This window comes from Ranitomeya imitator, chromosome 2 (genome assembly GCF_032444005.1).
Source record: "Ranitomeya imitator isolate aRanImi1 chromosome 2, aRanImi1.pri, whole genome shotgun sequence".
Taxonomy (NCBI): Eukaryota; Metazoa; Chordata; class Amphibia; order Anura; family Dendrobatidae; genus Ranitomeya; species Ranitomeya imitator.
In genome coordinates, this window is record NC_091283.1 from 612,411,324 (window position 1) to 612,436,037 (window position 24,714).

Genomic DNA, 24,714 nt, shown 5'->3' on the forward strand with positions numbered 1-24,714 from the left:
TAGGGAAACTATCTCTCTAGCTTATACAGCAGGTGGGGGGCCAGCTCCGCAGAACCTAAAGGCACATTCCACCCGGGCCATGGCGTCATCCTGGGCAGAAAGATCTGGAGTGTCAGTGGAGCAGATATGTAAGGCGGCCACATGGTCATCCCCTTCCACTTTCTTTAAACACTATCGGTTGGATTTGGGGTCCTCCTCTGATCTTTCCTTTGGGTTAAGGGTGCTACAATCTATAGTCCCTCCCTAAGGTAGCTTACATCTCTGTAAATCTCTCGTGTGCTGTCATGGGAGTCCGAATAAAGCATTAAGCTACTTACTGGTAGCGGCATTTTTCGGAGGCCCATGACAGCACCCTTAGTTCCCTCCCTATTCACGTGGGGGTAGCACTTCCTGATATGTATATAGCGTAATATGTAAATCTCACGTATGGTGTCTTATTACAATAATGGGTTATTTTGTTTCAAATGTATATAATGTATATATTGTATATTTGTGTACCACTAACCGCGGCAGTCCTCTCAGGCTCTGAAATACAACTGATGCATGGGGAGAGGTGCCGCCCTTTTGTATCTGTAGGTTTCCTGTTCCTTAAGGGCGGATCCCCTCTCTCGTGTGCTGTCATGGGCCTCCGAAAAATGCCGCTACCAGTAAGTAGCTTAATGCTTTTTCCGTTCATTGTGATTTTTTGCTTTGAACCTTACATCAGTATTACAAATTGGGTTACACAACAGTTTCCTATAAAGATGTAGTCATTATTAGTACAATAGAATATCGCCATCTACTGGTGAGAATATACAATAGCTGCTGAACTATTTCTGCACTGAATCCCTAGATGTTTGGAAGATAATGAGTTAACAACCAGTACACGCTCCAGCAGGCAAGTGTTAACAAGGTAGTTATGAGGGTGACAACTACATTTCTCCAAGGATGTTGGCTTTGTCAGCAGCATAGAAATAGTAATGGTGTGTTTCCTACCAGATCTAGGGTGGTGCTGGTGAGAAGCTGGGGAAATTTATAACCAGGCATTAGCTTTTAGACGGCAGGTTTAATAAACACGTTTTGAAAGGTTTGTGGTTTCCAGAAAATTTGAACATATCTGGTTATGTTTTTTTCTTCTTGAAAAGCTATGGTAAAAAGTTATGTATTGGGAATATAGTCATAGGTCTTGACGAAAACGAGAAGATCAGTCTTGGTGGTATCTTTAATGGTACATTGAATTGAGGACAGTCTGGTCCAGATGATCAGAACGTGGTCATGGCACAAGTGCCCATCTAGAAGTCCAGTAGCTAGAAGAAAGGAGAAATTACTGAAAGGAACGGGATACTAGACAAGCCATGTGTTACATGAGGGGCCTGAAACTTACCAGCTGAGGCAGCATCTTCTCCACATGTTCTATATCCACCACAGTCAAATCTTCAGCCAGGGCCTGACGCGCTGCTCGGGCAGCTGCCTCTGTAAAATCAATGCAGTATAGTTAATACATGGACAAGGTACTGGAGACAGAAGTCTCCATCTTGCAGGATTTCTAGGTGGAATTAAGGCGCTTATCTACACGTTTCAGGACGATTTACCAGGTATGTGGTGGGTGATAAATGCAGAAGTGGTGACATGTTTCTATTATACTTTTCCTCTAATTGTTCCTCTCCTGGTTTTGGCTTACAAATACTGATGTAAGATACTGACCAAATACTGCTAGTGTGATGGCAGCCTTAGAGAAACGATCTTCGGTTGCATGGAAGAACAGGTAAGAGTGCTCACTGACGTTTTATCCGTTTGCTTTCATTTCTAACCTTCCAAGAGCCAAATTTTATTTTTCCCCCCATCAACACATGAGTATTAGGGCTTGTGTTTTACAAAAAGACTTAGAATTTTAAATGACAACCACTCATTTTACCATACAACGTACTGGAAAACAAAAAAAACTGCAGTGGAAGTGCGAAAATAAAATGCAATTTTGGCACCATTTTTTTTCCACTTTTATACCGTTCATTGTGCATTGACAACATGATTTTCCAGGCCCAAATGATTACGCGGTGATACCATAGTTAACTTTTTTTTTCCATGGACCTATGTGAGGGATTAAAGAATTTGTTGATACTATGGTGTGTGTTGCATACAATATTTTGATCATTTTTTATTGCACTTTTGTTTTTGTTAGAATGAAAAAATTTAGCAGTTCATTTCTTTTTTTCTCTTTACAGCATTTACCATAAGGAAATCCACTCGCAGCCACCAAGTGCAGTGACTCCCATCCCTCCCTGCATTTCCCCTGGCTCACTCTCCACATTTGATCCCATCACAGAAGAAGTAGCCTCCAAGTTCCTCTCTTCTTCTCGTCCGACCTACATGCACTACTGACCCCATTCCCTCACATCTCCTCCAGTCGTCACTACTCACCTAACCACAATCTTTAATCTCTCCCTCTCTGGCATTTTCCCCTCCTCCTTCAAACCCACCCTCGACCCATCTTGCACAAACAACTACAGACCAGTCTCCAATCTCCCCTTCATCTTTAAACTCTTGGAGCGCCTTCTCTACTCCCGCCTTACCAGTTACCTCTCCACTCATTCCCTCCTAGACCCTTCACAGTCTGGTTTCAGCCCAATATATTAGCACCATCCACAATTTACATAGTTTTAGGCACTCCCTCAAAATACATTTGTTCAAAGCAGCCTATCACGTTCACTAATCAGTCATTTTATGCTTGTGTGGGTGTAGCCCCTTCACTATCTCCATCTATCCCCCACCCCTGAAGATGGCCGGACCATCATTGTAAATACATCATTGTAAATACACACCTGTACTTTGTATCTCCCCCACCTCATTGTAGATTGTAAGCTCTCACGAGCAGGGTTGGCTTATTTTGCTTTAATTATTGTATTGTTAACGTTGTTACTTATGACTGTTGTGTTTGAAACTGTTAAACTGTAAAGTGCTGTGGAAAATGATGGCGCTATATAAGCTGATCTTCACAGGAGGGCAAAGATTATAGCCATCGGGGGGGGAGGGGTCTTCAGAAAAACACATCAGAACACCCATCGAAGAGGGCCATTGTGAGCCCGTGAGTGCAGGCATCAGCACGCAGAATTTGAATGTCGAAACACGTTGATACGACAGTCAATGATTAATTGCAGCATTTTTTCTGATTAAACGGCAGCAGAGTAAACTCCAGCCACTGCAGTCTTTGGGCTAATGCAGACGTCCATGAAAATTGGTCTGAACATGGACCGTTAATGCACAGACTGGCAGTGGGTCTCCCGACCTGGGCGTGGCAGCTTTATTCATGAATGTCTATGAGGCTGTCACCCTGGGGTCAGGAGAGTCGCAGCCAGTTCATGAATTGCAGGGCTGATTTGCAAGCATGTCTGAATGAGCCCTTAAGCAGATGTTGGCTATGGAAAACCTCCATAATCTGCAGAGTATGAAGCAGGCTCATTTCCTGAGCCCGCAACAATATGGGGACCCAGCAAAGGATGTATCTACTATATAATTGTCTATGGGTCACTTCCGTCTGTCTGTCACGGTTATTCATTCGCTGATTGGTCTCGCCAGCTGCCTGTCATGGCTGCCGCGACCAATCAGCGACGGGCACAGTCCGGAAGAAAATGGCCGCTCCTTACTCCCCGCAGTCAGTGCCTGTCGCCCGCATACTCCCCTCCGGTCACTGCTAACACAGGGTTAATGCCGGCGGTAACGGACCGCGTTATGCCGCGGGTCACTCACTCCGTTACCGCCGCTATTAACCCTGTGTGTCCCCAACTTTTTACTACTGACGCTGCCTATGCGGCATCAATAGTAAAAAATGTAATGTTAAAAATAATTAAAAAAACAAAAACCTGCTATACTCACCCTCCGTAGTCGCTCGTGCCGGCCGCCATCTTCCGTTGCAGGTTCCGGTGGCAAAGATGGTATGGGAGAAGGACCTGCCATGACGTCACAGTCATGTGACCGCGACGTCATCACAGGGCCTGCGCGAGAAGGACCTGCCATGACGTCACGGTCATGTGACCGCGATGTCATCACAGGTCCTGCGCTCATACCAACCCTGGGACCCGAAGCTGCCGTGGACTACAAGGGGCCCTCGGAAAGGCAAGTATATGTTTATTTTTTAAACTGTGACAAACTTAGCTGGGCAATATACTACGTGGCTCTGTGCTGTATACTACATGGCTCTGTGCTGTATACTACGTCGCTGTGCAATATACTACGTAACTGGGCAATATACTACGTGGCTCTGTGCTGTATACTACGTCACTGGGCAATATACTACGTGGCTGCGCAATATACTACGTAACTGGGCAATATACCGGTACTACGTCACTGGGCAATATACTACGTGGTTGGGCAATATACTACGTGGCTGGGCAATATACTACGTGGCTGGGCAATATACTACGTGGCTGGGCAATATACTACGTGGCTGGGCAATATACTACGTGGCTGGGCAATATACTACGTGGTTGGGCAATATACTACGTGGTTGGGCAATATACTACATGGTTGGGCAATATACTATGTTGCTGGGCAATATACTACGTGGGCTGTGCAATATACTACGTGGGCTGTGCAATATACTACGTGGACATGCATATTCTAGAATACCCGATGCGTTAGAATCAGGCCACCATCTAGTTACTACATCATATGCTGGTAAGGGGGTTAATCAGAGGCTATGGGACTGTGAGAGATAGACAAGTGCTGCATGTGGCCAACTCATTTAAATAAGACTTTTTTTGTGATAGTTGGGGTCCAAATGTTGGGATAAATTGATCCAACACTTATCCCTGATACACTTAAAGGGTTCTATACGGTTACAAAGACAAGAATTGGCATGGGTTTCACCTTCTAAGAGCAAACCCCATTTCCTAATTACAACTCTAAGTAGAGAGTAGTCTTTGCATCTAGCTGTAAATGTGTAAACACCTATGCTAACAATCCATATGTGAAGGCTAATATTCATTTATATAGCAGAAATATCAACAAGAGAAAATGCAAGCCTGTTTAAAATCATGATACAAATTTTATTAGATATATATACCCACTTCTAAAGTCAAGTAAAAGAATGAGACAACACAGGTAATGGCTGGGGGACGCCTACCATGAAAGGTTTAGAACACTGAAGGAATAATAATAAATATGGGTACCAGCACTAGGGAGAAACTAAATGAAATCTAATATATAAAGCTGAGTGTGTGTGTGTGTGTGTGTGTGTGTGTGTGTGTGTGTGTGTGTGTGTGTGTGTGTGTGTATGTCCGGGATTGGCATCTGCACCGTCGCAGCTACAGCCACAAAATTTTGCACAGTCACACGTCTGGACCCGAGAGCGTCATAGGCTATGTTGTGAGGTGAAATTTTAACCCCGCGCTTTCCAATTCACCAAACAATTTTGCCCTTATCTACATAATGGGAAAAAATGAAAGGAAAAGTGTAGGAGGCAAATTGACAGCTGCCAGATGTGAACAAGGGGGACTTAAAGAATGAGAGCGATGGCGCCAAAGAGTATATACCGTACAGTTGCTAAGGTGGGGCCCTGACATGGGATACTCACCACACACGGGGATATGAACACACACACAAAATGCGCCACACACTACCACGTGCTTGAACACATATTACCCTCAGCACACATTTCACCACAAATACACCAACCTCGCCACATAAAAGTCGAAACACAAAAGTCGCCGCTCAAAACTCGCCACGCGCAGAACTCGCCACATGCAAAACTAGGCTCTTGCAAAACTCACCACAAGTGCAAAACTCACCTCATGGAAAACTCGCCATGCGCAAAACTTGCTGCACACAACTTGCTACACTAACCTGTCACATGCAACTCAACACACAAAAAGTTGCTACACGCATGTTGCCACACAAAACTCATCTCACAAAAGTCGCTACATGCATGTCGCCACACGCAACTCAACACACACAACTTGACAAACGAAACTCGCCCTAAAACACACACAAGTCTGGTATTATCCTTCAAAAATAAAAATCTGATTAATAAGCAGACAAACTACAACAAATGTACCATATAGGAAATACGGCAGCTGTCAGTCACATGACCTGTCTATGTGTGAGCTAATATACAGTGGGGCAAAAAAGTATTTAGTCAGTCAGCAATAGTGCAAGTTCCACCACTTAAAAAGATGAGAGGCGTCTGTAATTTACATCATATGTAGACCTCAACTATGGGAGACAAAATGAGAAAAAAAAATCCAGAAAATCACATTGTCTGTTTTTTTAACATTTTATTTGCATATTATGGTGGAAAATAAGTATTTGGTCAGAAACAAACAATCAAGATTTCTGGCTCTCACAGACCTGTAACTTCTTCTTTAAGAGTCTCCTCTTTCCTCCACTCATTACCTGTAGTAATGGCACCTGTTTAAACTTGTTATCAGTATAAAAAGACACCTGTGCACACCCTCAAACAGTCTGACTCCAAACTCCACTATGGTGAAGACCAAAGAGCTGTCAAAGGACACCAGAAACAAAATTGTAGCCCTGCACCAGGCTGGGAAGACTGAATCTGCAATAGCCAACCAGCTTGGAGTGAAGAAATCAACAGTGGGAGCAATAATTAGAAAATGGAAGACATACAAGACCACTGATAATCTCCCTTGATCTGGGGCTCCACGCTAAATCCCACCCCGTGCGGTCAGAATGATCACAAGAACGGTGAGCAAAAATCCCAGAACCACGCGGGGGGACCTAGTGAATGAACTGCAGAGAGCTGGGACCAATGTAACAAGGCCTACCATAAGTAACACACTACGCCACCATGGACTCAAATCCTGCAGTGCCAGACGTGTCCCACTGCTTAAGCCAGTACATGTCCGGGCCCGTCTGAAGTTTGCTAGAGAGCATTTGGATGATCCAGAGGAGTTTGGGGAGAATGTCCTATGGTCTGATGAAACCAAACTGGAACTGTTTGGTAGAAACACAACTTGTCGTGTTTGGAGGAAATAGAATACTAAGTTGCATCCATCAAACACCATACCTACTGTAAAGCATGGTGGTGGAAACATCATGCTTTGGGGCTGTTTCTCTGCAAAGGGGCCAGGACGACTGATCCGGGTACCTGAAAGAATGAATGGGGCCATGTATCGTGAGATTTTGAGTGCAAACCTCCTTCCATCAGCAAGGGCATTGAAGATGAAACGTGGCTGGGTCTTTCAACATGACAATGATCCAAAGCACACCGCCAGGGCAACGAAGGAGTGGCTTCGTAAGAAGCATTTCAAGGTCCTGGAGTGGCCTAGCCAGTCTCCAGATCTCAACCCTATAGAAAACCTTTGGAGGGAGTTGAAAGTCCGTGTTGCCAAGCGAAAAGCCAAAAACATCACTGCTCTAGAGGAGATCTGCATGGAGGAATGGGCCAACATACCAACAACAGTGTGTGGCAACCTTGTGAAGACTTACAGAAAACGTTTGACCTCTGTCATTGCCAACAAAGGATATATTACAAAGTATTGAGATGAAATTTTGTTTCTGACCAAATACTTATTTTCCACCATAATATGCAAATAAAATGTTAAAAAAACAGACAATGTGATTTTCTGGATTTTTTTTTCTCAGTTTGTCTCCCATAGTTGAGGTCTACCTATGATGTACATTACAGACGCCTCTCATCTTTTTAAGTGGTGGAACTTGCACTATTGCTGACTGACTAAATACTTTTTTGCCCCACTGTATACTGCCAGGGGGAGGGCTTCCTGTTGGCTGGGGATTTATCAGGCTGCCAATTTAGCTTACAAATACTGAGCAAATAACGTGTGAACGAGGTCTAATACAGGAGGAGATGACACACAGGTATATACTATATACAGGGGAGATGACACATAGATATATACTATATACAGGAGAGATGACACACGTATATACTATATAGAGGAGGAGATAACATACAGGTACATATATACAGGAGGAGATGACATACAGGTACATATATACAGGAGGAGATGACATACAGGTATATACTATATACAGGAGGAGATGACACACAGGTATATACTATATACAGGAGCAGATGACCTACAGGTATATACTATATACAGGAGATGACATACAGGTATATGTTATATATAGAAGATGACATGCAGGTATATACTATATACAGGAGATGACACAGATATATACTATATACAGGGGAGATGACACACGTATATACTATATACAGGAGGAGATGACATACAGGTATATACTATATATAGAAGGAGATGACATTCAGGTATATACTATATATAGGGGAGATGACACAGCAGGTATATACTATATACAAGGGAGATGACATACAGATGTATACTATATATAAGGGAGATGACAAACATGTATATACTGAGGTGAAAATGAAAAGGTGTGAGTGCAAAATGAGAGGAGTGAGGAAAAATAGTGGAGTGATCAGAAAATGACATGTGAGGTTGAAATGACAAGTGTTAGGGGGGAATGAGAGGAGTGAGGGAAAAAATGAGAGATGTGAGGGGGAAAATGAAAGATGTGATTGGGAAAATGAGAGGCGTGATGGGAAAATAAGAGAAGTGAGGTGCTTTAACTAACCACAGATATTTACTATGCCCAGGCAACGCCGGGCTCTTCAGCTAGTATGATATAAGGAACAAAAATTGCCTACTGAGGCACAATGTGTATTATTACATATATTATATATATATATATATGTGCAGAATAACAGTGGTACTTTCTCCCTCATTAGCAGTAATGATACAGTGCGAGCTCCTGGGCCTATAATTCGCAGCAATACTTCTAGAGTCTAAGAGCAGTGAGACCAGTCATGGTTAAAGGGGCATTGATTCCTAGTAATTCTAAAAGTATAGCTCCCAACAGTCCTGGATTCAGTGGCACTTTCCGAATTTGATGGCTCAGTCCTGCCACATCATGGCTTTGGAGTCATGAGTAAGTCGAAAATGCGTCGACTGGGTCATCTCGACCATGTAAATTTTTCTTTTCTATTCACTATATTTTCTTTTGAAAAATAGAAACGGAAAATCCAGTCCCGTTGAGCTGGACTGCAATTTTTTCTATTTTCCTTAATGTGAGGCCATGTCTGAGCCCCAGGTGCAGGTGCGGGCTGGGCCGGGTGGCAGAAATGCATATGCCCCCCCGGGCCGGTGTCTAAGCAGCTGCACAGGGCCGCTGGAGGACTGGCAGTGACTAATACATAGCGGACCTATAGTGCGCGGTGGTGTCATCCCGCCAGCAGCCCTGACATGCAGGCTGCAGGGGTATGTGATGAGCAGGCTCCTATGTATGCGCCACTGCCACTCTGAGGAAGAGAGCCAGCAGCCAAGATGAAAGGTCAGCATACCGGCATACCCGCCTGTGTGTGCACGGAGCTCCGGCTTCTCCTGCTCTTATCTGCTATCCCGGCAGAGAAGGAGAGACGGGGGAGGTGCCGGGACAGTGCAGAGCTGTGAGCAGGAGAAACTGAAGAGCTGCACATGGACATCAGCCACCCCTGCACCACAGATGAGAGTGTGTGATGTGTGTATGAGGAGAGTGTGTGTGTGTGTGTATGTGTGTGTATATATATATATGGAGGAGAGTGTGAGTGTGTGTGTGTATGAGGAGAGTGTGTGCGTGTGTGTGAGGAGAGTGTGTGTGTGTGAGCTGCGTGCGTGTGTGTGTGTGTGAGCTGTGTGCGTGTGTGAGCTGCGTGCGTGTGTGCGTGTGAGCTGCGTGCGCGTGTGAGCTGCGTGCGCGTGTGAGCTGCGTGCGCGTGTGAGCTGCGTGCGCGTGTCATTATACAGTGGGGCAGTGCATGTGCCTGTCATTATACAGTGGGGCCATGCGTGTGTGTCATTATACAGTGGGGCCGTGCGTGTGCCTGTCATTATACAGTGGGGCCGTGCGTGTGCCTGTCATTATACAGTGGGGCCGTGCGTGTGCCTGTCATTATACAGTGCGGCTGTGCGTGTGCCTGTCATTATACAGTGCGGCTGTGCGTGTGTGTGTCATACAGTGGGGCTGTGTGTGTGTGTCATACAGTGGGGCTATGTGTCATTATACAGTGGGGCTGTGTGTGTGTGTCATTATACAGTGGGGCTGTGCGTCATTATACAGTGGGGCTGTGCGTGTGTCTCATTATACAGTGGGGCTGTGCGTGTGTGTGTGTGTGTCATTGGTGCATTCACTCTGTGACTCTTTGGACTGCAGACTTGTGCTTCTCACATTGCTGGCAGTGCTGTGGTCATTTGGCGGGTTTGTGATTTGCATACATGCGGTCACATGCCGACTAGACTTGCATGGCCTAATGCAACTGTATTGAACAAGGCCCAAAACAGTCTAGTCGAAATGTGGCTGGGAATATATATATCGCATGCTTGCAGTCACAAGACCACCTGTTGCCGGCACCAGAGAATCTTCATAGCGCATGATATGAGGATTCACACATAGTGTCTGTAGACATGTAGCATAAGATCCGACAACCCCTTTAACCCCTTAGTGACAGAGCCAATTTGGTACTTAATGACCGAGCCAATTTTTGCAATTCTGACCACTGTCACTTTATGAGGTTATAACTCTGGAACGCTTCAACGAATCCCGCTGATTCTGAGATTGTTTTTTCGTGACATATTGTTCTTCATGTTAGTGGTAACATTTCTTCGATATTACTTGCGATTATTTATGAAAAAAACGGAAATATGGCGAAAATTTTTAAAATTTTGCAATTTTCAAACTTTGTATTTTTATGCCCTTAAATCAGAGAGATATGTCATGAAAAATAGTTAATAAATAACATTTCCCACATGTCTACTTTACATCAGCACAATTTTGGAAACAACATTTTTTTTTGTTAGGGAGTTATAAGGGTTAAAAGTTGACCAGCAATTTCTCATTTTTACAACACCATTATTTTTTAGGGACCACATCACATTTGAAGTCATTTTGAGGGGTCTATATGATAGAAAATAATGAAGTGTGACACCATTCTAAAAACTACACCCCTCAAGGTTCTCAAAACCACATTCAAGAAGTTTATTAACCCTTTACGTGCTTCACAGGAACTGAAACAATGTGGAAGGAAAAAATGAACATTTAACTTTTTTTTTGCAAACATCTTAATTCAGAACCATTTTTTTTATTTTCACAAGTGTAAAAACAGAAATGTAACCATAAATTTTGTTATGCAATTTCTCCTGAATACGCCAATACCCCATATGTGGGGGTAAACCACTTTTTGGGCGCACCGCAGAACTTAGAAGTGAAGGAGCGCCGTTTGACTTTTTCAATGCAGAATTGGCTGGAATTGAGATCGGACGCCATATCACGTTTAGAGAGCCCCTGATGTGCCTAAACAGTGGAAACTCCCCACAAGTGACACCATTTTGGAAACTAGACCCCTTAAGGAACTTATCTAGATGTGTGGTGAGCACTTTGAACCCCCAAGTGCTTCACAGAAGTTTATAATGTAGAGCCGTGGGGAAAAAAAAAAAAAATCGAATTTTTTCTACAAAAATGATCTTTTTGCCCACAAATTTTTATTTTCACAAGGGTAACAGGAGAAATTAGACCACTAAAGTTGTTGTGCAATTTCTCCTGAGTACGTCGATACCCAATATGTGGGGGTAAACCACTGTTAGGGCGCACCGCAGAGCTTGGAAGAGAAAGAGTGCCGTTTTACTTTTTCAATGTAGAATTGGCTGGAATTGAGATCGGACGCCATGTCGCGTTTGGAGAGCCCCTGATGTGCCTAAACAGTGGAAACCCCCCACAAGTGACCCCATTTTGGAAACTAGACCCCCATGGAACTTATATAGATGTGTGGTGAGAACTTTGAATGCCCAAGTGCTTCACAGAAGTTTATAATGCAGAGTCGTGAAAATAAAGAATATTTTTTTTTTCCACAAAAAAGATTTTTTAGCCCCCAAGTTTTTATTTTCACAAGGGTAACAGGAGAAATTGGACTGCAATAGTTGTTGTCCAATTTATCCCGAGTACGCTGATGCACCATATGTGGGGGTAAACCACTGTTTGGGCGCACGGCAGAGCTCGGAAGGGAAGGAGCGCTGTTTTGGAATGCAGACTTAGTCTACGTTCACATTAGCGTCGCGTCGCCGTTGCGTCGGCGACGCAGCGGCGACACGCGCAAAAACGCGCGCGTTTTGCGACGCGTGCGTCGTTTTTGACGAAAATCGGACGCACAGAAAATGCTACATGTAGCGTTTTCTTGCGTCCGACGCTAGCGTCGGAAACGACGCACGTGGCGAAAAACGCCACCAAAACAACGCACGCGTCCCCTATGTTAAACATAGGGGCGCGTCGCCGCTGCGTCGCCGACGCAACAGCGACGCACATTAGCGTAACGCTAATGTGAACGTAGCCTTAGATAGAATGGTCTGCGGGTATTATGTTGCGTTTGCAGAGCCCCTGATGTACCTAAACAGTAGTAACCCCCCACAAGTGACCCCGTTTTGGAAACTAGACCCCCCAAGGAACTTATATAGATGTGTGGTGAGAACTTTGAATGCCCAAGTGCTTCACAGAAGTTTATAATGCAGAGTCATAAAAAAAATATATATATATTTTTCCACAAAAAGGATTTTGTAGCCCCCAAGTTTTTATTTTCACAAGGGTAACAAGAGAAATTGGACCCCAGAAGTTGTTGTCCAATTTATCCTGAGTATGCTGATGCCCCATATGTGGGGGTAACCCACTGTTTGGGCGCACGGCAGAGCTCAGAAGGGAGGGAGCACCATTTGACTTTTTGAGCGCAAAATTGGCTATCGTGTTTGGAGACCCCCTGATGTACCTAAACAGTGGAAACCCCCCAATTCTAGCTCCAACCCTAACCCCAACACACCCCTAACCCTAATCCCAACCCGATCCATAATCCTAATCACTAACCCTAACGATAATCACAACCCTTACCCCAAAACAACCCTAATGTCAACCCTAACCATAACCCTAATCAAAACCCTAAATCCAACACACCCCTAATCCTAATCTCAACCCTAACCTCAAACCTAACCCTAATCCCAATACACCCCTAATCCCAAACCTAACCCTAATCCCAAGCGTAACCCTAATGCCAACCCTAACCCTAATACCAACCCTAATCCAATCCCTAACCCTAATCCCAACTCCAACCCTAACCCTAGCCCTAAGGCTACTTTCACACTTGCGTTGTTTGGCATCCGTCGCAATCCGTCGTTTTGGACAAGAAACGGATCCTGCAAATGTGCCCGCAGGATGCGTTTTTTGCCCATAGACTTGTATTGCCGACGGATCGTGACGGATGGCCACACGTCGCGTCCATCGTGCACTGGATCAGTGTTTTGGTGGACCGTCAGCACAAAAAAAGTGCAATGTAACTTTTTTTGTACGTCGCATCCGCCATTTCTGACCTCGCATGCGTGGCCGTAACTCCGCCCCCTCCTCCCCAGGACATAGATTGGGCAGCGGATGCGTTGAAAAACTTCATCCGCTGCCCACGTTGTGCACAATTTTCACAACGTGCGTCAGTATGTCGGGCCGATGCATTGCGACGGCCCCGTACCGACGTAAGTGTGAAAGAAGCCTAACCCTAAATTTAGCGCCAACCCTAACTCTAAATTTAGCCCCAACCCTAACCCTAAATTTAGCCCCAACCCTAACCCTAAATTTAGCCCCAACCCTAATTTTAGCCCCAACTGCTCTTCTCCTGCCGGCCGGCAGATGGAGACAGATGGCGGGCGCACTGCGCATGCGCACGCCAATTTCTTTTGCCGGCGGCCAGGAGGAGCAGCAGGAGGACCCAGGGACACAGGTGAGTATGATAGGGTCCCCGAATCCCCCTATTTCTCTGTCCTCTGATGTGCGATCACATCAGAAGACAGAGAATTACACTTTGACTTTTTTTTTTTTGCGATCGCCGGTAAACAGTTAATTACCGGCGATTGCAAAACAGGGGTCGGTAAAACCGACCGCGATCATGCTCTTTGGGGTCTCGGCTACCCCCGGCAGCCGAGACCCCAAAGATTCTAACGGGGCCGGCCGGCGGGCGCACTGCGCATGAGCCCGCCATTTTGAAGATGGCGGCGCCCACCAGGAGCCACGAGGAGCACCGGGGGAGATGGGTATTGGGGGGCTACCTGGGACCCCTTTTCTCTGTCCTCCGATGTGCGATCAGATCGGAGGACAGAGAAATTAAAAAGAGATCGCGTTTTTTTTTGCGATCGCCGGTAAACGGTTAATTACCGGCGATCGCAAATGCGGGGTGGGTTAAAAAACCCCCGAATCATGTTCTCTGGGGTCTTGGCTACCCCCGGCAGCCGAGACCCCGGAGAAAATCCGACTCTGGGGGGCGCTATTCACTTTTTCCACAGCGCTGTTAATTAACGGCGCTGTGGTTTAAGTACCCTTAGCGGCCGCCGTTAAAAGGCGTATCGGCGGTCGCTAAGGGGTTAAGGATGAGCCCCTACTCATGGGCCACTGCTATGTGCTTGCCCCCCAGGCCAAAATTTGCCAGTCAGCCCCTGCCCAGGTGGATGAGCATAGAGCAACTGGGCGAGCTGGAATCAAGTTTTTATAATCTAATACCCTCTCCTTAGGACAACATCACATTTGATGTGACTCTGAGGGGCCTATATGACAGAAAATACCCAAAACTGACATGTGGAATGTGGAAGGGTAATAAGAGAAATTGGACCCCAAAATCTGCTGTGCAATTTCTCCTGAGTACGCCGATACCCCATATGTAGAGGAAAACTACTGCTTGGGTGCACAGCAGAGTTCTGAAGGGGAGGAGTGATGTTTTGGAATATAGACTTTGGTGGATTGGTCTGTGGGCGTCATGTCATGTTTGGAGAGCCCCTAATGTGCCTAAACAGTGGATGTGTACATCAGGTTGGCATACGTGAGTTGTGCAAGTCAGAAATGAATTTAGTAGTCCATGGATGTGTGGTAGAGTTTGAAGCATTCAATACAGGCCAGGTTGGTCGGGGCAGGTATCGCATTGATAAGTAGTGTCCTTGTGTATCCCCCTTTCTCTAACACACTCGCCACCTCTTTTGTGACCTTCATTTCTTTGTGGTTTGATTGATTTCTCCGGGGAAATGTTGACTTTGTACGATACGATCACCTTCAGTTCCAAAAGTAATGGGGCCTGCTCCTTCCTGACTTCCAAAGATTAAGGGCCTTGATCACTACCTCCTGGAACTGAAGGTACATACCAGTCTGGCCTGCACATTGTGATAGCACCTAAGCGTTGTACATTGCCATCTGTATGATGTGCACAGTCAGCTTCTTGTACCACACCTTGGCTTTTTTGATGGCACTGTACGGCTGGAGGACTTGATCATGGAGATTACCTCCCCACATGTTCTTGTTCTACCCCAGTACACAGTCTGGTTTGGTGACCTGTACCTTGTACAGTGGTGGAGGTGCTGCTATCACCATGTATGGTGGTCAAGAAAAGTACATCCCTCTTGTACTTGACCACCAGCATTTTGTCGCTACATTGGCCTCTGCTCTGACACTTTCTGAGAAGGTGCCCGATTAGCGTCTTAAGGAAGCCTTTCTGATTTTTGCGGACAGTACCGCATCATGCAGTAGCTCGAGCAGAGAGGAACTTGAAAAGTGGGATGCTGTATAAAAGTTATCTACGTAGAGGTGATACCCTTGATCTAGCACTGGATGCACACATTTCCCTCTCACTGCCAGGAGAGATGGACATTCGGGGAGGAGGGGGGTGTTCAATCCAGGTGTCCTTCCATAAACGCTAAACCTGTGGGTGTACCCTGAAGTACTCGCACACTTTTTAGAGCTTATTTCCATACTTGGCCCTCTTACTGGACAGGTATTGCCAGAATTTGAGCCTCCCTTTGAAATGCATTAGGGACTCATCCACGCAGATATCCCTTTCGGGAATGGACAATGACTGGATGAATAACCAGTCAGCGATGGAGTCTTCTCAGGGAGGATGAAGAAATATAAAGGAAGGTGGCATCCTCTCCCTCACCAACGTTGTTGAAGGCAAGGGAAGCGCATGTCTACTCTGCTAAATACTGTGTTTGGGACGAGTGGGACATTTTTTTTTTTTCACGTATGCAGTATTTGTGTGTGCATCAAATTTTATTCAGGTGTATGTGTGTTTGGTGTAAACATTTTTTTTATTTAGAAGAGAAAACAAAAAATATAGAAAGAAAACTATTAAAATTTGGTAAAATAAAAAACAGATGTACTAACCGGACGTCAGTAAAAAAATAATTACCGAACGCCCACAACTGACACTAAACCTGACTCAACTCAGTCAAAAAAAATACTGTAGTAGACGCCGATTACTACTGCATATTTTTACAGTCCCTAATCTAGTCGCATCAACTAATCTAAATTATTTCTGTTGATTCTTTTTTCACACAAAAAACAAAGAAAACAACCAGAGGACAATCGCTGATGTGAGTCGGTGATCAGCACTCGACATGCACGGATGTGGTACAAAAAGGGAAAAAAAAAAAGGCCTTGCCAAAAGCAGGCACGGACGCCAATCAGTGATGTGTATCTGTTTGGCGGCTATGCAACTGTAGGATGCACAAACCACAGTGGTGATGGTGGGGCATGAAAGAGATAACGAGAAGTCCTTGAGAACAGCGACCACGAGAGCGGATCTGTCATTTGCGTCACTGATGAGCGCTTGGCGCAGGAAAAATAAAAAACTTGACAAAAATCGAGCGATCAAGTACTGATCCGCGCTCAGTGGCAGAACGGTGGGGTGTGAAAGGGGGATTGGGGTGGATTAGGAAAGATCAGGGAAGAATCAGGAATGCCTTCATCTTCAGCAGCAGCTGGAACACCAGCAGGGATCACATAAGCTTGAAAAAGTCTGTGGCACCACACGGTCCAGCACAGCGCATAGAACGACACAGTGACCCCCTGTTCACAGCTACAGTAGAATGAAAAAGTACAGGACAGTCACTGTGATGTCACATCGTGTCTGTGCCCTCTAATTGGTGCGATCCATGTCATCGTCAATAGGAAAAATCAGAGTTGGCCCTGTTGACACCATGGTTGCTAGGTTCCAGCCTCTTACAGCACTGATCGTAGGCTGGACATCAGTGTTTCAGGACATGTCATTGTCTGAAACCCTGAAAACCTTGTGATTGGCTGTTCAGTTCTGAACAGCCAATCACAGCGATCGTAGTTGGTGGGTGGGGGGCTTCGCCACCCTCGGGACGACTCCTCAATGTATCCTACTGCAAGATTAAGCAAGCACCTTAATGCGGTGCCGCATTAAAGATATGATGTATCCATACGTCCCAGGTGGGCAAGTACCTACCGACCTGGACGTATGGATACGTCAAAAGTCGTAACGGGGTTAAGTGCAGAATGAAAACTTTTCTGTACTAGAAAAAAAAAAAAAAAAAAACACTAAAAAAACGCGGCTTCACATCTGCACCAAAAAAGGATCACATAAGGGGGAAAAGGCATAAACAATGCAACAAAGATGCAGTTTGGTGTGGACACCAGCAGACAGCATAAATACTGTTTTTTTTTTTGGTATGTGTGAACAAAGCCTTACAAACACAACAAAGCCAGATGTCATAGTGAAGCTTGCATAAAAATGAGAACATTCTGGCTGCTACAACTGTGAGCAAATAATAAATCCATATGTCCCAACTAGAGATGATGAGTGGTGCACAAATAAAATTGCACTAGCCCTGACTAATCAAAAGCTGCATCGGGAGGCAAGACTCTCAGGATTTCCATCCAGCCGCCAGTTCACAGACCGGAGTCCTGTGAACCGATCCGTTCATCTCTAGTCCCAACTGTCCCGGATGTGGCTGTACAGTCCCTGGGTGTCTCCTGAATGTCCCTCACTGCCATCGCCCCTCTGACATCTCCTCCTGCCAGGGGAGAAAGAACTGGTGATCAAGACCTGACGCAGTGTGCTACGCGCCACTGTATATCCCTCTCTGCTTTTCAAAAGTGGGGTTAAAAGTGATGGTTACTGGTGATAAGACTAAACCTCAGATTATCCACCCGAGACTCTACTGGAGTTGGGAATTCCCCCCCCCCCCCCCAAAAAAAAAGTTTTTGTACCCCCCCTAAAAAAAATAAGCTTTTGGTTCATGTTGGGAGTTTTCCTTCTCAACATTGTAAAAGAATAGGTTGAACTGGATGGACAGACATCTTTTTCTTACAAACTGTATATATATATATATATATATATATATATATATATATATATATATATATACATATACACACACACACTATGTCTCCACAACACATTCTATGTATCAATGACAACGTATTCCCCCGGAAGGTCCATAATATGACTTGTGAGTAGAAGGAATTCTTCCAAGTACTCAGTTATGCCCAGCTGATAAGACAGGGGTGGTGGTTACCGCCATTGTATTGATATTACTGAGTCTAGAAGGCATGAGGAACGGTCCCTAACTGAGGAGACCCTCCAGCTCCATAAGAAGTGGCTAGTGTACTTACCATGGACAAATACTTTAAGTAGCTCTGACAGAAGTAGTATGGAGTCTCCACTGACTGAAATACAAGAAAGACGATCTGGTAAAATGCATATCAGCCACAAAAAGATCCACAAATAGGCTCATAATGTACAGGTGGCTATGAACAGAAGAGAAGGACCGGCCAGAATGTGACTGACCATACTCAGGATCCGACCAACAACATGTCAAAGTAATATCGCACGTCCTGACCATACTAATTTTCATTTCTGTTTTTCTTTCCTCCCCTTCTTCCAAGATTTGTATTTCTCTGTTGATATACCTGTATGGTGTTTTATTGTGGGCTGAATTATAGTTTTGAATTGCACCCTTCACTTTATTATGTACTGAAAATCGAGAAAGAAAAATTCCACGTGGGGTGAAATGGTGTAAAAAATGCAATTTTGCCTATGGTTTTTAAGTTTTATCTTCATGGAGGTCACAGTGCAGGAATAATTACCAGGTTTTTCCAGTTCTGTAAGACTAAGACCCACAACTTTGTTTTATTGTCAGTGAGGCTGTGTGAGGGGATGTCGTTTGTAGGGCAAACCGTACTTTTAATGGTCACATTTCGGGGTACATACAAAAAAAGTTGCATTATTCTACGTTATTAGTACTGATTGACAAAAACAAAAAAACAATTCCCATAATTAGGCTACACTCCCATCATGAGCATTTAGTGAGCTTTTGATGTTGCACATTTTCCACAGCATTTCTGCACTTATTAGGCCACATTCACACGTTCAGTATTTGGTCAGTTTTTTACCTCAGTATCTGTAAGCCAAAACCAGGAGTGGGTGATAAATACAGAAGTGGTGACTTGTTTTATAGTTTTCCTCTGATTGGTCAGTATTTTACCTCAGTATTTCTCAGCCAAAACCAGGAGTGGGTGATAAATACAGAAGTGGTGACATGTTTCTATTATACTTTTACTCTAATTGTTCCACTCCTGGTTTTGGCTTACACATACTGAGGTAAGATACTGACCAAATACTCAACGTGTGACTGTGACCTTAGAGTATGTGCAAATGTTTAGTAAGAAAAAAAAATCTGCAAAAACCAGAGCATTGGCAGGAAAAACACTGCGTAAAATATGCGCGATTTGATGCATTTTTCATTTCCATTTTTTTCAATTGGTGAAAAATCCTGTAAAAATGCAGAAAGAATTGACAGAGATAAACCCTTAGGTAAAACAGGTTACTTGCATTTTTTTCATTGCGTTTAATGCATTTATAGCATTTTTTAGTCTCTTTGGTGTGTCATGCTTTAAATAAAGCCGCTTTGTTTTTTGATACTTCCCGGTTTTTGGCTTTGGTACAGTCATGTGCGGATTACATGCGTTCATACTGTGTTACTGCAGCGGATACGCACTAAAAATGCACGTGCGTTCTTTACCTGCAGATTTTCCACATCTAATGCAAGTCTATTGGAAAAATCTGCACAGAAAACTCAGCATACCCGTAAGAGAAACTGAAATGTTGCGGATTTCAACCAGGTCAGTTTACGTGGAGTAAGAAAAAAAAAGAAAAGCACAGCAGACCAGAGATCTCTATGAATCCCATCCAGTTTGCTGGTACTGTAAGACGTTGCGTTATTATGTGCAATGTCAAGAATCATCATGGGAGCTTATCCTCACACAGCCAATACCGAGTCCAACTCATGCGAACGGAGCTGGATCTAATCGCAGCAGTTTAACCTCTTCGATATAATTGATGATAGCGGCATTACTGTGATTATGAGAAGCCTTACTTGCATTTTTGCATGGGCTTTTGATGCGTTTTTCCCATTCATTAGTATGTGTAACATCTGCAGCAAATATGCAGAAAGAATTGACAAGCTGCAGATTTAAACCTGCAATGAAAAAACGTGTGCACAGACCCTTTATGGCCTCTGGTATATTTTCCCTCTACAGCCACCAACATCAATAAGTTCTACGTATTTATCTGGAGGGTTATGAGCAGGTGTGTGGTTTCGGCTGCCCTTTATCTGGAGGGTATGCGCAGGTGTATGGTCTCGGCTGCCCTTTATCTGGTGGGTATGCGCAGGTGTATGGTCTCGGCTGCTGTTTATCTGGAGGGTATGAGCAGGTGTGTGGTCTCGGCTGCCATTTATCTGGTGGGTATGAGCAGGTGTGTGGTCCCGGCTGCCCTTTATCTGGTGGGTATGAGCAGGTGTGTGGTCTCGGCTGCCATTTATCTGGTGGGTATGAGCAGGTGTGTGGTCTCGGCTGCCGTTTATCTGGTGGGTATGAGCAGGAGTGTGGTCTCGGCTGCCGTTTATCTGGTGGGTATGAGCAGGTGTGTGGTCTCGGCTGCCGTTTATCTGGAGGGTATGAGCAGGTGTGTGGTCCCGGCTGCCATTTATCTGGTGGGTATGAGCAGGTGTGTGGTCTCGGCTGCCGTTTATCTGGTGGGTATGAGCAGGAGTGTGGTCTCGGCTACCGTTTATCTGGTGGGTATGAGCAGGTGTGTGGTCTCGGCTGCCGTTTATCTGGTGGGTATGAGCAGGTGTGTGGTCTCGGCTGCCGTTTATCTGGTGGGTATGAGCAGGCGTGTGGTCTTGGCTGCCATTTATCTGGTGGGTATGAGCAGGCGTGTGGTCTCGGCTGCCATTTATCTGGTGGGTATGAGCAGGTGTGTGGTCCCGGCTGATGTTTATCTGGTGGGTATGAGCAGGTGTGTGGTCCCGGCTGCCATTTATCTGGTGGGTATGAGCAGGTGTGTGGTCTTGGCTGATGTTTATCTGGTGGGTATGAGCAGGTGTGTGGTCCCGGCTGCCATTTATCTGGTGGGTATGAGCAGGTGTGTGGTCTCGGCTGCCATTTATCTGGTGGGTATGAGCAGGTGTGTGGTCCCGGCTGCCCTTTATCTGGTGGGTATGAGCAGGTGTGTGGTCTCGGCTGCCATTTATCTGGTGGGTATGAGCAGGTGTGTGGTCTCGGCTGCCGTTTATCTGGTGGGTATGAGCAGGAGTGTGGTCTCGGCTGCCGTTTATCTGGTGGGTATGAGCAGGTGTGTGGTCTCGGCTGCCGTTTATCTGGAGGGTATGAGCAGGTGTGTGGTCCCGGCTGCCATTTATCTGGTGGGTATGAGCAGGTGTGTGGTCTCGGCTGCCGTTTATCTGGTGGGTATGAGCAGGTGTGTGGTCTCGGCTGCCGTTTATCTGGTGGGTATGAGCAGGCGTGTGGTCTCGGCTGCCATTTATCTGGTGGGTATGAGCAGGCGTGTGGTCTCGGCTGCCATTTATCTGGTGGGTATGAGCAGGTGTGTGGTCCCGGCTGATGTTTATCTGGTGGGTATGAGCAGGTGTGTGGTCCCGGCTGCCATTTATCTGGTGGGTATGAGCAGGTGTGTGGTCTTGGCTGATGTTTATCTGGTGGGTATGAGCAGGTGTGTGGTCCCGGCTGCCATTTATCTGGTGGGTATGAGCAGGTGTGTGGTCTTGGCTGCCATTTATCTGGTGGGTATGAGCAGGTGTGTGGTCTCGGCTGCCATTTATCTGGTGGGTATGAGCAGGTGTGTGGTCCTTACTTTTAGTCTTCTCTTCTTCTAGGTGCATGTGCAGCAGTTTGGAGACTAGGCTCTGTAAGAAAAAGAGTGGCCATTAACCCCATCAGGACCAGCCCCTATTTATGCGGAGTTATTAGTCCCAGCTTTATAGACGGATATTGTTGGGAAGTGCTTGTAAAAAACATATGCTGTTTTTTGAGACCTTAACATTTGTTTTGTTTATGGCTCATCTAGGAGACCGACCACCGCTGCTATCTAGCCTACAAGTTTTTCTCCTAGGCAACATAAACAAAACAAGTGATGATACCTCTTTTTCCCCTGTGTCAGGGCTTGTTATCCTTGGTATCATATGTTGGGTCATTTTGTGAGAGGTCTGAATGACGCTTTCATTAGTGGGCACCTCCATCTACACCAAAGTTTGCGGCGCGCAACGTGCGCCGTGGCAAATTTTAGGCCACGCCTCTGACCACACCCATTCATAGCTAGTCACACTCATATCCACGTCCCAACCACACCCATTTAGCACTGCTGATCACACTGTTTCATAAAGAATAATTATAAACAAAAAAATATGGCCACACAGTGCTCCATACTGTATAATCGCTCCGTACACCCCATACACACACGCGGCTCCGCTCCGTCCACCCCATGCACACACGCGGCTCCGCTCCGTCCACCCCATGCACACACGCGGCTCCGCTCCGTCCACCCCATGCACACACGCGGCTCCGCTCCGTCCACCCCATGCACACACGCGGCTCCGCTCCGTCCACCCCATGCACACACGCGGCTCCGCTCCGTCCACCCCATGCACACACGCGGCTCCGCTCCGTCCACCCCATGCACACACGCGGCTCCGCTCCGTCCACCCCATGCACACACGCCGCTCCGCTCCGTCCACCCCATGCACACACGCCGCTCCGCTCCGTCCACCCCATGCACACACGCCGCTCCGCTCCGTCCACCCCATGCACACACGCGGCTCCGCTCCGTCCACCCCATGCACACACGCGGCTCCGCTCCGTCCACCCCATGCACACACGCGGCTCCGCTCCGTCCACCCCATGCACACACGCGGCTCCGCTCCGTCCACCCCATGCACACACGCGGCTCCGCTCCGTCCACCCCATGCACACACGCGGCTCCGCTCCGTCCACCCCATGCACACACGCGGCTCCGCTCCGTCCACCCCATGCACACACGCGGCTCCGCTCCGTCCACCCCATGCACACACGCGGCTCCGCTCCGTCCACCCCATGCACACACGCGGCTCCGCTCCGTCCACCCCATGCACACACGCGGCTCCGCTCCGTCCACCCCATGCACACACGCGGCTCCGCTCCGTCCACCCCATGCACACACGCGGCTCCGCTCCGTCCACCCCATGCACACACGCGGCTCCGCTCCGTCCACCCCATGCACACACGCGGCTCCGCTCCGTCCACCCCATGCACACACGCGGCTCTGCTACATCCACACTGTAAACACCGATCATGTGACCCCTGACTCCTCCCCTCCTGTGACCTCATCACAGGTCCTGTGCGCACAGAGCAGCCAATATGTGGTGTAAGGCTCTGCGGGTGCAGGGATGACCGGCTGATACATTGCACACCTCCCAACCAGTGCGGGACATACTTGTCCTGGCCGTGACAGCGGGAGAGACAAAATCGTGACAGTCCCGCTGGATCCGGGACGGTTGGGAGGTATGCCGGGTAATTTTTAAGCCATCACGTACGCAGTATTCAGTGTCAGAACACACACTTCATGGCGGGACATACAGACGCACCACGCACAGAACTTTATACTCAGTAAGCACCTCCATGAGAAGGGACGCAATGTTACACTTGCCTTACGAAACTCCACCGACTCTTCTTCCCGCTCCATCCTTCCTATCTGCCGCTCAACCCTTCTCCTCCTCTAATTTGTCCACGGAGCTCGGCGAGCAGCTGATTGGTGGATGGGCCTGTCAGTCAAAGAAGTCTCCAGCAATCAATCTCCGGCGGTGCATTCCCAAACAGAATTGTAAACACTAGAGCGCGCACTGTAATACACAGGTTTGTCTCCAGCTGTTCTAGTGACAGCACTGAGGGCGGCCATTTTTCCGAAGATAAAAACCCACTTAGTTTTTATTAGGCGGCGTTTATAAAATGGCATCGGTAATGGAGACATAGGCTCTCTGTAGTAGTCTTCTGGGGCTGACAGATTGAGCTCAGTGCCTTCCTGGTTACATGTTATGTGTACATGCAGAAAACGATATCTGGCACAGGTAAGTGGCTGCCTGGGGAGCTATTTCCATACAGTGCACTATTACACACACACACACACACTGACTGGTACTGTAGTGTCCGCAGCTTTGCAATGGCCATATAAGCAAACCCCATAGAAGTGAAAGGGAGTCGGGTGGGCATGTGATTCCACAGCAGGTCTCGGTTGCTCTGCCTATACCGTGGAGTTATGGTGAGTGCAATGTTGGCTTTGGTGTTTGTGGTCGCAGTTGTCAGGGCAGTAACCCCACCTAATGCCAGTTTGGGGGTCCAGTTTGCTGAATGAATAGTCATTACAGGCACCCACTATTCATCAGCTCTCCGCAACCAATGAATATATGAGCTGCACGCTTAAAAACTTCATTTTTAAAAAAATAAAAAATGTATAATCCCATAACCACTGACAAGGTGACCTCATTTCAGAAGGGTCCATGGTTCTTCAGCTTCGCCTCTCCATGTTCCTCAGCCATAAATAAATTGGGGAAGGCA

At 46.4% G+C, this 24,714-nt stretch overlaps 2 protein-coding genes across 3 annotated transcripts in view; one reads left to right on the top strand and one right to left on the bottom strand.

Annotated features, from left to right (window-relative positions):
• Positions 1–1,025: 1,025 nt before the first annotated feature.
• Positions 1,026–23,921, bottom strand: CENPX (centromere protein X). Its single transcript, XM_069752471.1, has 5 exons — positions 23,810–23,921; positions 21,983–22,034; positions 18,439–18,492; positions 1,364–1,452; positions 1,026–1,286 (listed from the first exon to the last, which is right to left on the bottom strand). Exons 1-5 carry the CDS (start codon positions 23,843–23,845, stop codon positions 1,272–1,274), a joined length of 246 nt encoding a protein of 81 aa, XP_069608572.1. The 5' UTR covers positions 23,846–23,921; the 3' UTR covers positions 1,026–1,271.
• Positions 23,492–24,714, top strand: part of LRRC45 (leucine rich repeat containing 45) — a 44,953-nt gene continuing 43,730 nt past the window's right edge. Inside the window, exon 1 of one of the 2 annotated variants that reach the window (XM_069752470.1) lies at positions 23,492–23,664. The gene's annotated coding sequence lies outside the window, so the exon portion shown is untranslated. Of the gene's footprint in view, positions 23,665–23,885; positions 24,228–24,714 lie in introns of those variants that run through there. The other variant, XM_069752469.1, reaches the window with a different exon arrangement.

Coding starts and splice junctions, on each gene's coding strand:
- CENPX (XM_069752471.1), bottom strand. CDS start 23,845: ATGGAGCGGGAAGAAGAGTCGGTGGAGTTTCGTAAG. Junction 22,035..23,809: donor AGTCGGTGGAGTTTCGTAAG/GCAAGTGTAACA, acceptor TTTTTCTTACAG/AGCCTAGTCTCCAAACTGCT. Junction 1,453..18,438: donor ACTTAAAGTATTTGTCCATG/GTAAGTACACTA, acceptor TTGATTTTACAG/AGGCAGCTGCCCGAGCAGCG.